Consider the following 15,003-nt stretch of genomic DNA (forward strand, 5'->3'; position numbering starts at 1 on the left):
GCAAAGTATGGTGAAATTAAAAATGTGATACCAACTTCAGTTTTTCCTGTTATTTCTTTATTCAAGATTCTAGCTTTTGTCAAACCAGTTGTATCCAACATAAGTTGAGTAGGCTCTTCACCTGGATGCATTTTGTATGATTCAAAATGCCTGGCTTAGATTTACAGGTGCCACCATGGAGTTCAAAAGCTTGATGTTACAGTACTCATTTTAGAAGTACTTTGGTCCTTTTTATCAACAATTTGACCATTACAAAGTACGTGAAATATAAACTTGTGTCTCCATACAAAAATCACCCTTCTTCAAGCTTAGGTCGCTGTAATCAGTGTCAGCCAGTTTTTTGGATTTACACTTTGGTGTCTTCTTCAAGTATGAGTGAAAATGAGCATGTGCAAAAAACCCGAATTTGGGGGCTTTTTGTTTCTCTTGATTCCATTCTTTGTAACATCAGTATTAGTAAAATGTTAAGTTGTAGTTGAATGCAAAATGCAAAGAACAATAATAGAACTATAGAAAATGTGATTTACTGGCTTTCTGTAAATAAGAGGTCTTCAGTCAAGGTGTTCCAGCCTCTGCTAGCATGTGAAGGAGAAGTGTGACAGCTCTTGTGATGCTGTCTTTCATCTACAACATAGCTGTCACAATTAATTCTCGCACCAGTTCCTTGATCTCACTCAGAAAGACAGCATTCATTTTGTTAAATGCTGAAGTAGGTTTTTGTGTGTGGAAAGACAACACAGGATATATTTTAATAACCTGAATATTCAAAATAAGTTATTACTCACTATCATGCTGAGCTGTCATATCAGATTTAACGTGTTCAGATGAAAAGGTAATACATTAGTCACCTTTCATACTACAAATACCTATTATTTCTAGTTGGTAAATGATAAACACTGAACCATATTCTGCCAGCTCCACTTAGAATAAACACAGAAGCTAATGCTACTGAGATCTGATGTCTTACCCTTCTTGCATGCTTTCTAGAAATGATTACTTCCTTTCATGTCATTCTCCATTTTCTTAAGAAAATTGCAAATGAGACATAACATTTACAGGAAAAAGTGTTTGCCGTAAGCTATTGAATCAGCAAAATCAACCTGCATAGTTCTGCCAGTGCTATTAAGAGTCTGAATTTAGTGATCACCCCACCACTCCAGTTCTGCTTCCAGGAGTTCCCTAAATTTTCAGCAGTACTGAACTGCTGCAGTTGTACTATGTATGGACTGGATTTAGACTGCTTAAAAGTGAAATGAAGTTCAGCAAATTGGTTAATTCACATAGAGAATTATTGATCAACAGTGTATTCTTTCATGTTTTCCAGGGAATTTCTACTCAATGGTTTAAAGATTTTTAGTGTGAATCAGGGTTTTGTCACAAATTTTCTTTTCAGGAGCCTCATTGCCTTAACCTGTGTAGGCTGCTGTCTTTGCTATTAGAGAGACCTGTCATCTGTTGAACAAACCAGGTGGGCATGACAGATTTACCAAATAAACAGTGGTCCTTTGTCTCCAGGACTCAGAGCTGTGCGTTAAACAGTCTGTCAAGAAATGCATCACTGAGTTCTGGTGTGCTTCTGTTTTACAAGTGGAAATAACTATCTACAACTTCTTGAAGTTGCAGTTTAACAACACATTTTTCTTGAGGACAGAGCCAGCAATATCTGTAATTTTAGCAATAGCAGCTGGAATAGTGGAATTTCTTTATTGATTAATCACACTGGCTGAATGATACATTGTTTCCTGAAATTTTTTTTATTCTCCAGAACTTTTCTTAGTGATAACGTTGCCCAGAGAACATAAAAATCTTCTTTTTTTTAATGGAAGGAGAAAAAGAACTTGTTAAAGAAATGCAGAAAATCAGTCCAGTTAGTTCCTCCTTGCTAAAATACATTAGCAAAGTCAGGTGATACTGATAAAAATCTTGTAAACAAAGGAAATCTAGAATTATTGCAAGGAATTTTGGTACAGAAGTTACATAAGTCTGTTCAAAAGTGTACAAGTACTTGGAAAGTGATAAAGCAGTCCTCAGCAATAAATGCAGTTCTCAGCATGGACATTGCTAAGTAATCCTAGCAATTCTGTACTGTAACTTTTTCAATGATTACTTTAAAAAAATGAAGAAAGTTCAAATTTAACAATTGGAAGCATTGAAGTAGAAAAGTCTGAGAAGTCTTCATCATTTGATGCCAACATTTGTGTATTTATATACTGGGATTCAACAGAAATTTTCTGTGTGAAACTTAATTTTGTTGTTCATCTGCTCAGAGGGAACCATCAATTTACATTGCTTACCACTAGAAAAACTTGAAAGCATCTTTTTTTATGACATTGTTTTGCATCTGTTACTGAAGCATGTTTTTTAAAGTTCTGAAATTGAAAATAAGAGCTGCTAGAGCCTGTTGGATCTAGTGGAGTTCAGGAGCTGGGGGAGTGCTCCTTCCTGGTCCACTGGAGTTAAAGACGCAGGGGATCCTCCTGTCCCACTCCCGTCAATGGGAGGCCGTCAGTACCGTGTCCCAGGTGCAACCGGTAGTGAGACTGAGCACGTATTCCTAATGGGCACAGGCATAAACCGTACACACAGGACCAACCACACAGATCCATGGAGAGAGCAGCTCTCTTACAGCACCCACACAACGACAAGCAGCACTCACGTAAATATGATCGACACTGATAGTCTAGTGCCTCCTTTCTGGCTGATCAGGACTGATCTTTGCTCGTGGAGTGTACACACACCCTGACTGTGGTCACCCACAGGCACGCTCGCCTTTGTGGGTCACTCAGTATGGACTTCAAGTCAATACAATATCCATGCCCAGGCTCTGCACCCCCTTAAGCAGTGACTGGCTCAAACCTTGGGTCTCTCCAAATGCAGATCTCCTACTTCTCAGCCAGGCCACCTTGAAGTTTCCTAATGGTTACACACACACACTCCCCGCACACCCTGTGTGTCTCTCCAGGGACTGGTCTGAGATGCTTCAGTTACTGGCACCCAGGCCTCCCGTTGCCTTACATAGGTGATCTCTCTCTGCAGTGGCTGGCACCAATCCTGTGCTACTTGCCATCTAGGCCAGTATGAAGTTTGCTAGCATTTTCACACATGCAGGCTCAGAATAAGGACTGCACTTACACAGAAGATAGTTAGAGATAGAATTTAATAAGAATATGCAGTAGACTCATTTAGACAAGTGTTTACATGCGGACATTTCCTTTCATCCCCTCTCTTCTCCATTTACCTGTGCTTGTTCCTCCCTGATCCACATTTATCCCTCCCTTTCCTCTCCTGTGTCCCATCCCCTAAACATCCTGTAAGTTTTCCACATACCCACGATGCCCTTAAAACATTCCATAATGTTTCACATGATCCCAAGTTTCTCTCTGCTCCATTGCAAAATTATCTGCCCCGTGCCAGCATACTATCGATTTAGGCAGTAATCGTCCTTAGTCTGCAGCGCATCCTGGAAAGGGAGTTTCTTTCGTTGAGGCTTCTTGCTAGGTTTCCCATCAGAAACCATGTCTGAAACATTCTCCTTCGATGGTCTTAGGAGCAGCAGGTTCAGTGGCTTCTGTTCTTCACTGATTAGGTTACTTTGGTTCTAGCATCTATCGTCCTTTTGATCATCGCCAGGTCTTTGTGTTTAATTTGATTATCCTTTAGTCCGATAACCTAAAACCAGTAAATTTCGTAATAAAATATATCTGGCTTAGGCCAGATAATTTATTTTCATCAACAGCTTCTTTTCTTGGAATTTCTTACCCTAAAGACTTTCCTTGAACAGTATAGCTCCTTGTAACATAATTCAGAAAGGAGAACACGATGTACTGCTTTATCTATATAATTTCTTACCCACTTCATATTCCTCATACTTTCCCACTTTTCCTGCCTAGCTTTGTCCCTAATCTAACTAATCCAGCTACTTCTAAGCTCCCAAGAAAATCACAGAATAATGTAGGTGAAGTTGTAGTAGAGCTCCAGGTGTGCTATGCCACAGGCAAAGAGTAATTTAAGGCATGATTTCATGACTATTTTAATTTGCCATAAACCCATGCTCCCTGACTTACTAGGCTTTAGGCAGAGTAGACGCATGACTGAATAATTCATTTTCACACAAATCCATTCCCTGCATCCAGTTGAACACTCCCCTTCTCTAGCAACAGCAGCAATCTAGGCTTTGTGCTTTTTACTTTAATAAAGTGGGAAGGATGACAAAACTTTTCTCAAATCTACATGTGGATTCAAATTATCTTGATATTTGCTATGTACTTAGGGGTGGAGAACAAGGTTTGGAAGTTCAAAAAGGAATTTGAGCAGGAGTTTCTTGCTCAAAAATGCAGGTCCCTTGAGCTTATGTGTGTTTTTTTTTAATATGGGGGAGGAGTAATGTGTATATAAAGCTGCCTATTTTTTCCCTTTTCTTTGTCCATCCTTGAGATTCCAATTATTGTTTTGCCCTTCCTGAAAACTGACTTCATTCATTCAGAATCTGTCCAATCCAGTATGCAAAACTCCCCGTAAAGGGAAACAATATGTAAAAAAGTTCTAGATATATAGTGGACTTGTCCAAATAGTGTGTAATTAGGAGGGAAATAGTTACATGCAGTATGGCAAAGACCTTCATGCAAACTACATCACACGTGTTGGGTAATAGTGTAATTTAGCATGATGTGCCGAAGCTATTGAACCTGAACTAAGAGATAAGTGCTGTAAATTAAGTCCTGTATTTAGTAGTTTTTAGTGCTTGAGTTCTCATTTCAGAGACTTCCTGTGCTTGTATCTCTGATGATTGCTGTAGCTGGGGTGAAAACAATAGGTAAAGTGATCTCTGATAATAGAGTAAGTAAAAAGAGAAAACGAGTTGATAAATGCGAATGCTTTTGTGGGACTGTTGTGTTCCTTAACTTTTCATTGCCTGTTTTACAGAGGTTTCAGTATAGATGAATTTGACATTTGGAAAGGGCACAAGATGCTTCTAGGCAATCTTATCTCCTCATTGCTGAAGTTTTGGGAAAATTAATATTTATTGGATGTGCCACAAATTGTTATTTATTTTGTGTGAGCATCTGGTGCCTCTGGGCACTATGCATGTATGAATGGAGGCTATTGCAATGTGTTCGTCGAAGCAGGTTAAATGAGTCAGAGCTTTTTATTGTTAATTTTTGCCACTACATAAGAAAAATTTTCTATTCACTAAATGCTCTTTGTATCAAATTGTAAGTCCAGTTGTTGTATGAAATGGTTGTTTGTTTTCTAGATAGTTTTAGGGAAGGTTGGTTTACCTTGCTGACTTACCTTTCACAAACTGTCAAACAAGTCTCCAAACAAATGAAAGAAAAACACAGAAACCGCACTGTTTTGTAGACTGCCAGGGATATGAGTACAGCCTATATCCTGCATAAGGAGTCCTCTGTCTCTGTCAAAGACTTTGCAGAGTCACTATTTACATTTTGAAGTTTCCAGAGGCTACTAAATACTGCTCTTTCAATTGAAGCAGGGGAGGTCAGTTTGTTTGCTTGTTTTTTACTGATATTAGAGGTAATGACACTGCTGTAAACTCTGTATTTCCTATTATTAGTAATATATATTGAATATTTAATAAGGTACTTGCAAATTATAATTATTCAACAGAATTGATATTATGGCAGATATTTTAATTAAACTTGCATTTGGTTTCATGTATAATCATGATCTGTAACTCTTATGAGAATATAATAGTTGAATATTTCTGTACAATGTTTCAAGATTAATGCTGCCCTGAATCTTGAGCCTTCTTAATTCTACCCTTGTTTATAGTATTTAAATATACTAAGGCTATTTTTGTTTTCTCTTTTTTAAACTCTTTGCACTTAGCAATGTAGCAAGAAAGCATCAGCTTCATTGTTGTGGATCCTGAAATCATCTGGAATAATTGCAAACCGTCCTTGGCCACGGATCACTCTTACATTGACAACCACTGCTATAATATTAACTATGGCTGTATTCAACATGGTAAGGGAAGAAAGGGTAATTTTTCTTGGTTTTTTTTCTCTTTTAATATCTTTTTTTGGTTCAGTATTTGTTTAGATGTCAACTTTATGGCCCATGACTATGCCAGGAGCCTACATGTTAATGATTGCCAGAGACAGAAATGTAAAGCAGAGCAACAGAAAACATAGTGTATAATGGGGACCTCTGCAAATGGGATGCTCAGCAAGAGCTCAGATCCTGGCTAAGTTTATTAAAGAAAAATGTAATTTATAAGGAATAGAAGATAGTTAAATCCCAGGTTTGAATTGTTCAAATCCCTTGCTCATCTGCGCGTTGCTTAGAAAAGCAGCATATTGCTCAAAGGATGAAGTATCTCCTCACAGGATGTGTGGAAGACTTTGTGTGAAACAAACTAAGCTTTATTCAGATTTGTGATGCTCCTCTGCTGATCACAAAATGATCATAATTTATACATTATTGAATTTCATTTGCTTGTCTCTTTTTTTGAAAAAGGAAAAAATTTCAAAAGTTACATCAAAACCTCAAAGGTACTGAACTACAAATTTGTTAGGCCTTACGTCTAATTTAGGCATTTCAACCTGTGCTTTTCTTTTCTCTCCTAATGGGGAAAATCCATGTAATTCTATTCTTTTGTGACTATAGCAAATACAGAGTAGATCTGTCATTAGTCTGCCTAAAGACTGAATCTTAATGTCCTCGTTTATTCTGAAGGATATGTTGTCTAATGGGATGAGCAGTATATGGGATCAAAAAACTTTCTTTGTTTTGCCCTGTTGGCTGAGCCTGATTCTGTTTGTAAACCTGTGAAAGTGTTCCAGCTCAGTTCTTTATCTGCAAAAAAGGAACCGTAATATTTATTTAGGTAATGTTTTCATTACAACGTGAATGCATAGATGTTAGTCACATTTCAAGTGAGTGAGATTTGCACTTCAGTGCTTTTGAAATTGCAACTCTAGCGCTTCCTTGAGTTTCTGGCACTTTTGTTACTTGAGGTTCATAAAGGACTTAAAAATTGATAATACCTACACTGTCTTATTTTGTTTTCCTACAACATTTCAGGAGACCCTTAGACAACCATTTGTTACAGTAAGTACTAAACTTGTCAGAATGATGTAATGTGGGATTTCAAATGTGAACACTTGAAATTTCTGGTAGAACCTTCTCTCCATTTTTTCTACCAAATGATCCTAATCTTGGTTTTGTTGGTTTTCTTTACTGAAAAGTAGATATCTTCCTTTCTTTCTCCTGCTTTTTTTAAGGAGAGGAGATAGACTCAAAAACAACTCCATGCTTGAGAATTTAAAATTCAGCTAATTGAATTTGGTGTTTAAGGCTGGTATGGAAAAAATTCAAAGAAGCAGTGGCTGGAAAATGAGAAAATAAGCTCACTTTTTAGCAGTGAAGGCCGTTAGCAGTGGGAACAAATTCTTCTGAAAAGTTGATTCTCCATCACTTCTTGTCCTTGTAGCTGAAGACTATATGCCCTTATGAATGATAACCTTTAGCCAAGCAAAAATTACTTGGCATACTACAGGACAAAACGCAGAGATGGAGTAGCTTGTAAAATGTAGGTCAGATTAGACTTTGTCTTATTTTGAACTCTATAAATGTATAAGAAGAAATGAAATAACCTACTTGGGTTTAAAGTATACTTTGGGTTAGAGTTCATGCAACCATATGGTTATTTATTAAGTTAAAAAGTGTGAAAGAAGATATGGTCAGGAACTGTTTTTTCTTAGACTGAAGTTATACTATTGTGTACAGCCCACTTCAAATTTTGCCTTCAACTAGTAAAAGACATTTTAGCAAAAAAGTTGTTCAGTACATCATTTTTAGAAAAAGTTTTTGATTTTATTGGTTCAAGTCCACTTTTGTGTGGACTGAATGTTACAGTAAAACTTAATAGGCTGTATTTTAAAGCCTTTGCGCCTTATCAGTAATGACTGCAGTATTACAAATAATCATGTTCCATGATATTCATGAGATGATAATTTTAAGTACAATTCCCACCTTGAAAATAAACCTTAATAGTTTGACTAGCAAAAATGACTTTAAATGTGATTGTGAAATTTGCATTTCCTTAATATTAATAGCAAATTGTGGGAGAGACTCTGAAGTATCATTATTATATCTCCAAGCAACATGTACTTAATAGCAGAGTCCATTAACTGCATTTATTTCCATGAACTCTTTCAGAAGAAAAAGGCAAAATGTAGCCATTAAGAATTCATGGAGATAAAAAGCGTCTAACCATCCCACACCTAATAAATCATAATTAAGACCAAAATGTCAAATAAAGCTCAGTCTTTATGGTCAAGGGACATTAGAAAAGAGTGGGGGTGCAATTTTATTTCAAATTAGTTGTTTCAGCAGGCATCTGAATCTAGTCTTCACGTTTGAGAGGTATATAGTCATGATCAGTGGAGGGAAGTTAAAAAACAGCTAATGTGACATAAGCATCAAATACTTCTTAGCTGAAGGGAGAGGGTGACTAATGCTGCTTCCATTGAGCATTAGATCTGCTATACAGAGTAGGGCAACAATCAATGGCTGAGGAAGACTTTTTTTTCCAAGCTGACCTGCGTTAAATAGAACATGAGAACGTGTATTGCAGGGAACAATCCAGACATCTCGGAGAGACAATGGGACTGCACGGCTGGACAGGGTTGACTCTTGGAAGCTAAATGAATAATGGTATATGATACATCAAATGATTGTGCCTCACCATCCTCTGGGATTCATGTGATCTCAGTACAAGTGGCACGATGAAAGAGCCCTGGAAGAGCTCTTTGCTTCAGTGGCTTCTGCATCAACTGCATGAATGGTTCTTGGCACAGCAACAGGTTCTCAGGGCTATACTGTCCCAGGAAGGTGCCCTGACTACCAGCTTTCAGAGTCAGGATGTTACTTGCTTTCCTGTCTGTCATCCAGTGAATTTTGAACAACTGGACTATCTCCTTTGAAAGAACATGTCTTTAGAAATGTGAAGACTGACAGAGGTTTGAGTATTTCTGCTCCATTGTTTAATGTATGTCTGTGAGCACGAGCTGCCATTGGCCCCATATTGTTATCCCTCTAGTCATGGCTGTTATCCCGTGTTTTAATAATGACAAACAATTAAGCAAACCTGCTTCCAGTCTCATAGTAGAAAGTTGGTTTATTTAATTTACCTTCCTTTTAGTGTAGCTAACTCTGTTAATACAGTTGCTGACCTTGTTCAGTGCTGCATCTTTATATAGGCAAGCTCTTTGGCAGATACGCTGTAGTTATATGTCCCTACAGTGACTAGCACATTGAAGAGCCTATTTTGGAGGGTGCCTAATGCATTTCTTTTAAGAAGAATAAACCAACACTGCCTAGAGCTTGACCTGGCTGAGGAGTTGGAAGGAGAAAGGGGAATGCACAGCTGCAGTCATGTCATTTAAGTGGTACATGCAGGGCCCCATCACAAATCCATTCCATATTACAGATAGAATTTAAGAAACTTACTAAAATCAGTATCAGTCTTGGTACACTGGACTAGAGGAGATGCACTAGCAGGTGACATAGCAAGCACTTGGCTCAAACTGTCCTGAAATAATGTTTACAGCAGTTCTGGTGTCATTCAAGTGCGTAGGGAGAGATAAGAGTCGTGCTGTCACACGATCGTTTGCTCCACAGTCCAGCAAAGATGAACCCACATAAGTGAACATTAGTCCGTATGTGTCAAAGACCATGATGGTATGTGAGTCTGTAAAGGCCCAGCAGGCTCCTCGTCTCCCTTACAAAATGCTGCTGGGAGCTTTGAACAAGGCAGTTGCTTGCCACTGCATATTGCCTCTGCAGGGAGGCTGGGACTTGGATACATGGGAACACATAGATAATTATGCATTTTCACTTAGCACACAAACTTTTATTAAAAATGAAATGAAATTATCAAACAACTTGAGTTTGATAAGTTTGACTGTTAACAAGAGACACACCACAGGACACCAAATAATGCAGATGCATGAGCACTTGGAAGCTAAGAAGTCTTGTACAAACCCAGAGACAAAATGCTCTAAAAATCATATTCAGTGCAGTGCAGTACTCTGGATCTTCATCATCCTTTTCCAACTTACTGATGTCTCAGCATCACCCTCTTATTGATTCAAAAAATCCTTAATAATCTAGGTAAGTACTTAGCGTTCCAGGCTCTCCTTAAACTTCTGCTTATGAGTTTGTGAAGATGAGGAATGATACCAGAATTTGCGATTCTCTATTATTCTTGGGGCATTCAGGTGGGGGTCTGGGGATAAATTCCTGACTCAGCTATCAGAACAACTACCATTCTTCAAATGAAGCAGTGATGCACATTTTGAGAAGAATGTTCTCCTCAGCCACATGGATATTTGGAGAGTTGGTAGAAAAATTTATAATTAACAAGATGAGTCCTGCATGTTTGACTTAGAGGTTCAAACAAAAGAGCAATGCTGAACAAAAACATCATTACTTCATTTTTTTTGTTTTAAGAAAAATGCAAATCCTCTAGTTCAACATGATAGCAGACCTGCATGCTTCTGCTATACTTAAAAGTATACTCTTCTCACTCTATCTTTTGCTGAACAAAAGAGTAGGGCACAAACATGAACAATTTTGTTTACAACAACACTATAAAAACTGTAGACCATTGTGTCTTGAGGAGATTGCATAGCTCTTCTGGAACGGTGGAAAATTAATTTAAAGTATAGTTGCGTGTTCATACAGGCAAGGAGGTAGTAGGGAGAGAGAGGGACAGCGACAAAGATGGTTTTTATACTCGTCTTTGTAGTCCATTTCCAGTGTAATTTTGTATAATAAAGAAGAGAAAACAGTGAAGGGATCAAATTAAACGTAAGCTGTAAATTTGGTTGAGCTGCATTTTTTGGTAGCACACCAGACCTTTGTTTTTGCTACTTAGGTGTTAAGCACAGCTCTGCTCTGGAACCACTGTTCCTGGAGCACCTACTTCCTAAAGACCTTACCCCTGGTCTGCGGGGTTTCTCGCTCGTGTGGGAAAGCACACTTGTTAGTGTTCTGAGGGAAGCCTATGCCTTCTTTTTGCATGGAAGATGACAGTAGGATTTGTCTTTACAGATGGCTACTGCATGACATCGTGCTACCACAGGATGATGACCACAGTTGAACTATGTGTGGTACTTGAATCAATTAATTTTGCCTTTTACTCTATGATTCCGTAGTTCCATGGAGGGCTATTTCCCAGCTCTCTCCCTCCTGCCCACCTGTCAAGGGGTCAACCCATTCACACAGTAACTATTGAAACTTTGCACGTTTTATTGTTTATTCCATAATTGTTTAATTCAATGTGCATTTGATTAGTGCACTTAATATTAAATTTTGCCACCTTTCCTTCTTCTTAGTAGGATGCTATTTTATGCACATTAACATGGAAATCAGCAAGCCCACTTGCTTAGTAAGGTGAGATACCACCCATCCGACTTGGCCACGTTTACAGGCTGTCGGACCATGTTCATTGTGAAGCCTTAGTTCTGGTGCCTTCTGGATTGTACAGAAGGGTTGAAAGTACCTTAGTGAGAAGGTTGGCTTTGTTCTTAGTAAGGTCTAACCTAGTGTATTACATAGTCTTGTGCAGATTCTTGGTCAGATAACAAGCGAAATGCACAAGCTTGCTTATCCCATGTTGTGGGGGAGGGTCTGTCACCACATGGTTCCTGTTGAAAGAAATAGCAGCACAGCAGGTATTGTCCTTGTGTGAGGCAAAAAACTCACAACTGAAGATTGCAGATTATATGAACACAAGAGAAGAAAAAGCTGTTAGAATATATGAAGTTAGAATTTAATGGTAGTGTGCTCAGATGTTCCCTGGCAAACATTGGTATTCATAAAAAATATTGCTTTCATTTGAGTCATTTGAGTAGGTGTGACTGCTTAGTAGGACTGAGCTGTCTCTTACAAAAAAATACTATGTTGAAGAACAATATATATCTCTGAAGCGTGATAGCAGATGTAGATAACTGATGAGAGACAAGAAAGACAAGTACAAACACATCATTCAGAAATAAGTGTTGTTTGGCTCATGGGAGATGACAACACTGCCATATCCTTTTTTTCACTTTCTGTGTTTATTTATGTATTCACAGATGTGCCACATTTCATATAGCATTCTGTGTATACAGGTAACCTTTATAGGTCAGAGATGCCCTGTACAAACCTCTAAAACAAAATTAAAATGCTTTAACAGAAAAGAATGGGTCTAATATATATACATATATATGTATATGTAATACAATTGTGTTTGAGTTTGTGGTACATAATCTTTTAGTCTGTGGACGTGTGTGGGATGGGATTCTGAAACTAAATACAGTTATTTCATGTTAGCAAAAAAAGTAAATGCACTATTAGTGGGATGTGGAGACTCTCTTTGTCCACCCTTGGCAAATGACCTGGTTAACAACACCTATTAAGATGAGAATGTCCGTGTAAATAGTTGGGGACAGGGAGGGGGATTAAATGCTTTAAAAAGCTGTCTGGAGGGCATTTGCCCCAAATGGTTCCTGTTAAAGAGGAAGTCCAGCATCAGCTGGGTTAAACAAACCAAGGCACTTCAAAGGGAATTTGAAGCAAAGTAGGAAACAGCGTGGAAAAAAGTATAAAACCAGCATGGAGATCCATAACAGGAGGCGGGGACCTACGAGTGGAACGTGCTGCCGGCCAAAAGGTGGTCCGGCAGTGCCCCCAGTCACCCCTCCGGCATCACGCCTCCGCCTCGGGCAGCGGGAGCAGGCCCCCCACGGGACAGGAGGTGGGGGGGCACGGCACGGAGCACCCGCAGGGACCCACGCCTCGGCTCTGTCCCCACGCAGGAGCTCGCCCGGCGCTTTCTCACCAGCTCGGGCGTCTACGGGTTGTGCAGAGCAGCGCAGGTACCCGTAAAGCTAGAGCACCTACCTCTGCTGCGCAAGTAGGGTAACCCCCACTCCCAGAAGTGGGAGAGTGTGTGTTTAAGCCACACAGCCTTTAGAGTTCTGCGTCTGTGCCTGATTAGAGCTCTTCGGGATTGGTTACAGAAGGATGTTTCAAAATGTGTAGGTGTTTATTAACATTTTGTAGGGTCTGGTATTGTGATTTATCTGTCGTATTACTGATACTGATCCTGAATGTATAGTTCACTGACTGCGGGTTAATTATGTGCAGCGTGTTTGTAAAGGGAGACAACCTGAAAGTGCAAACAAACAAAGGTGAGCCCATTCTGCATGTTGCTCCACAGGTCGTGCCAACTTCTTATAAAGCGGTCGTGGTAACAGGTGGCATATTGATCACCTTCACGAGCACGTAACCAGTCCTGCTTCTGCTGAAGGGGTGTTACGTTGATACTGGTTTCAGACTCTTCTCAGCAGCGCCACAAAACGTAGCCAGGGGCACTGACCATGGGTGGTAGCCTGGCAGGCTGGATAGTCTTTAAAAAAAAAAAAGGCACTGTGCAGGTAGTACAGCACTGGGAAAAATTGCCGAGGGGGGTTGTGGGGCTCCATCCTTGGAAGTTTTCAGGATGTGGCTACAGAGAGCTATGGCTGACCAGATCTAGTGTTAGTAAGGAAATCAATAAACCATTTTGATTGGATTTGGTTACTCTGAGCGAACTGAGCAGTTTTTCTCTGGGGCAGTAGGTAAAGACAGCGATGGGAAAAGAACTTAAAGGTGGGTTACAAACAGGCTACGTGCAGAGAACAGCGGGTGAGAAGGAGGCAACCTGTGGAGCTCTGCAACAGTCAGCCCAGTGTGGATTTTCATATAGAGCATATGAGAGGGACTGTGAAATTCGCTGATGAAATTAAGGTGACAGGCAATGTCTGTGAGGGGAGGCTTGGGATTTTGGAAAGGAAGAAGTCAGCTGAGGATTGGAGTAAAACAACTAGGATGAAATTTAGTACAGAGTGCGAGATTATGGTTGGCCTGACAGACCAGTGACAAGAAATTCTGATAAAAGTTGGAAGATCATCAGGTAGAGATGCCATGATTTCAGGATTTTGATTAATTATGTGGGTTTAATGACAACTCAGCTGAATGACAATAACCACCCATGTGACTGCTCTTAACTCATGGTAAGTATAAACCACATTTAGCTAAGTGATCCCCAGCGAAGGAAAACTACCTCACATTTGCTGAGCACGATGTTAGGGGTTGGGATTATGTCAGTGTGCAGCAACGTGTTAAGCTGCTGTAACTTCATGATCTGTCTGAGCCCCACTTGCGTGAGGTATGGTGAGTTACTAAGGTTTTGTAGCTGTGAGCAAGGGAGCTGTCATTCTAGGATGTATGAAAACATATTTTCTGTAGAATTAGTATTAATGCTATTGCACAACTCACTGATAAAATCTGGGAAGTGTCTTTACAGTTTTAGTCACCCAGAAGGTTGAATTGAAAGAGGTATGTACAGAGGGTGACTACTAGAATGGTCAGAGGAATGAAGAGCTTGTTTTCTGGGAAGAAACTAGAAAAACATAGATTGCTGAGCATAGTGAAGGCTGAGATGGCATTAAGTATTGGCAACGTAAATACTAGGGAGAGAAAGGAGCTATCTGAAAGCTAAAGGATGAGATTAGCACAAGAAGGAAAAAAAACAGGGGAGCTGGCCATGAATACTGGTTAAACTCAGAAACAGTTTAAGTGGTGAGATTCAAAGCAGTGGAATTAATGTATTCAAATTGAACTTATGAAGAAAGCACTGGGTCAGTACATCAAAGGGTACTGTATGGTGGTGGTTACCCGTGACATCAACTGGCTAAATTTGATGACCCAGGAGATACTGGTTCCATTCTTCCGTTTCAATAACATTAGTACCAATATTATTGTCATTGTTACTATAAGAAGGATTACATCTGTGTAAACCAACTTCAACAAAGACATCTTATTCTTTCTTTAATTCTTCCTGTGTTTAAATAGAAGGTTCAGTTGAGGTAAACCCAGGGATTATTCATATTGAATTTATTTCATCATCTCTCATGTATGTGAGCTTCTGATATGTGAAAGTAACAT

General features: G+C 39.3%; 1 protein-coding gene across 1 annotated transcript in view; it reads left to right on the plus strand.

The window, feature by feature from the left end:
* The window catches only part of ADCY2 (adenylate cyclase 2 (brain)), a 241,679-nt gene that overhangs the window by 200,267 nt on the left and 26,409 nt on the right, over nt 1–15,003 (plus strand). Inside the window, exon 17 of the mRNA XM_010571469.1 lies at nt 5,851–5,988. Coding sequence (XP_010569771.1) covers nt 5,851–5,988 — 138 coding nt within the window. The remainder of the gene's footprint in view (nt 1–5,850; nt 5,989–15,003) is intronic.

Source organism: Haliaeetus leucocephalus, unplaced genomic scaffold (assembly GCF_000737465.1).
Source record: "Haliaeetus leucocephalus isolate CR32 unplaced genomic scaffold, Haliaeetus_leucocephalus-4.0 Scaffold328, whole genome shotgun sequence".
In the NCBI taxonomy this organism is placed as follows: domain Eukaryota; kingdom Metazoa; phylum Chordata; class Aves; order Accipitriformes; family Accipitridae; genus Haliaeetus; species Haliaeetus leucocephalus.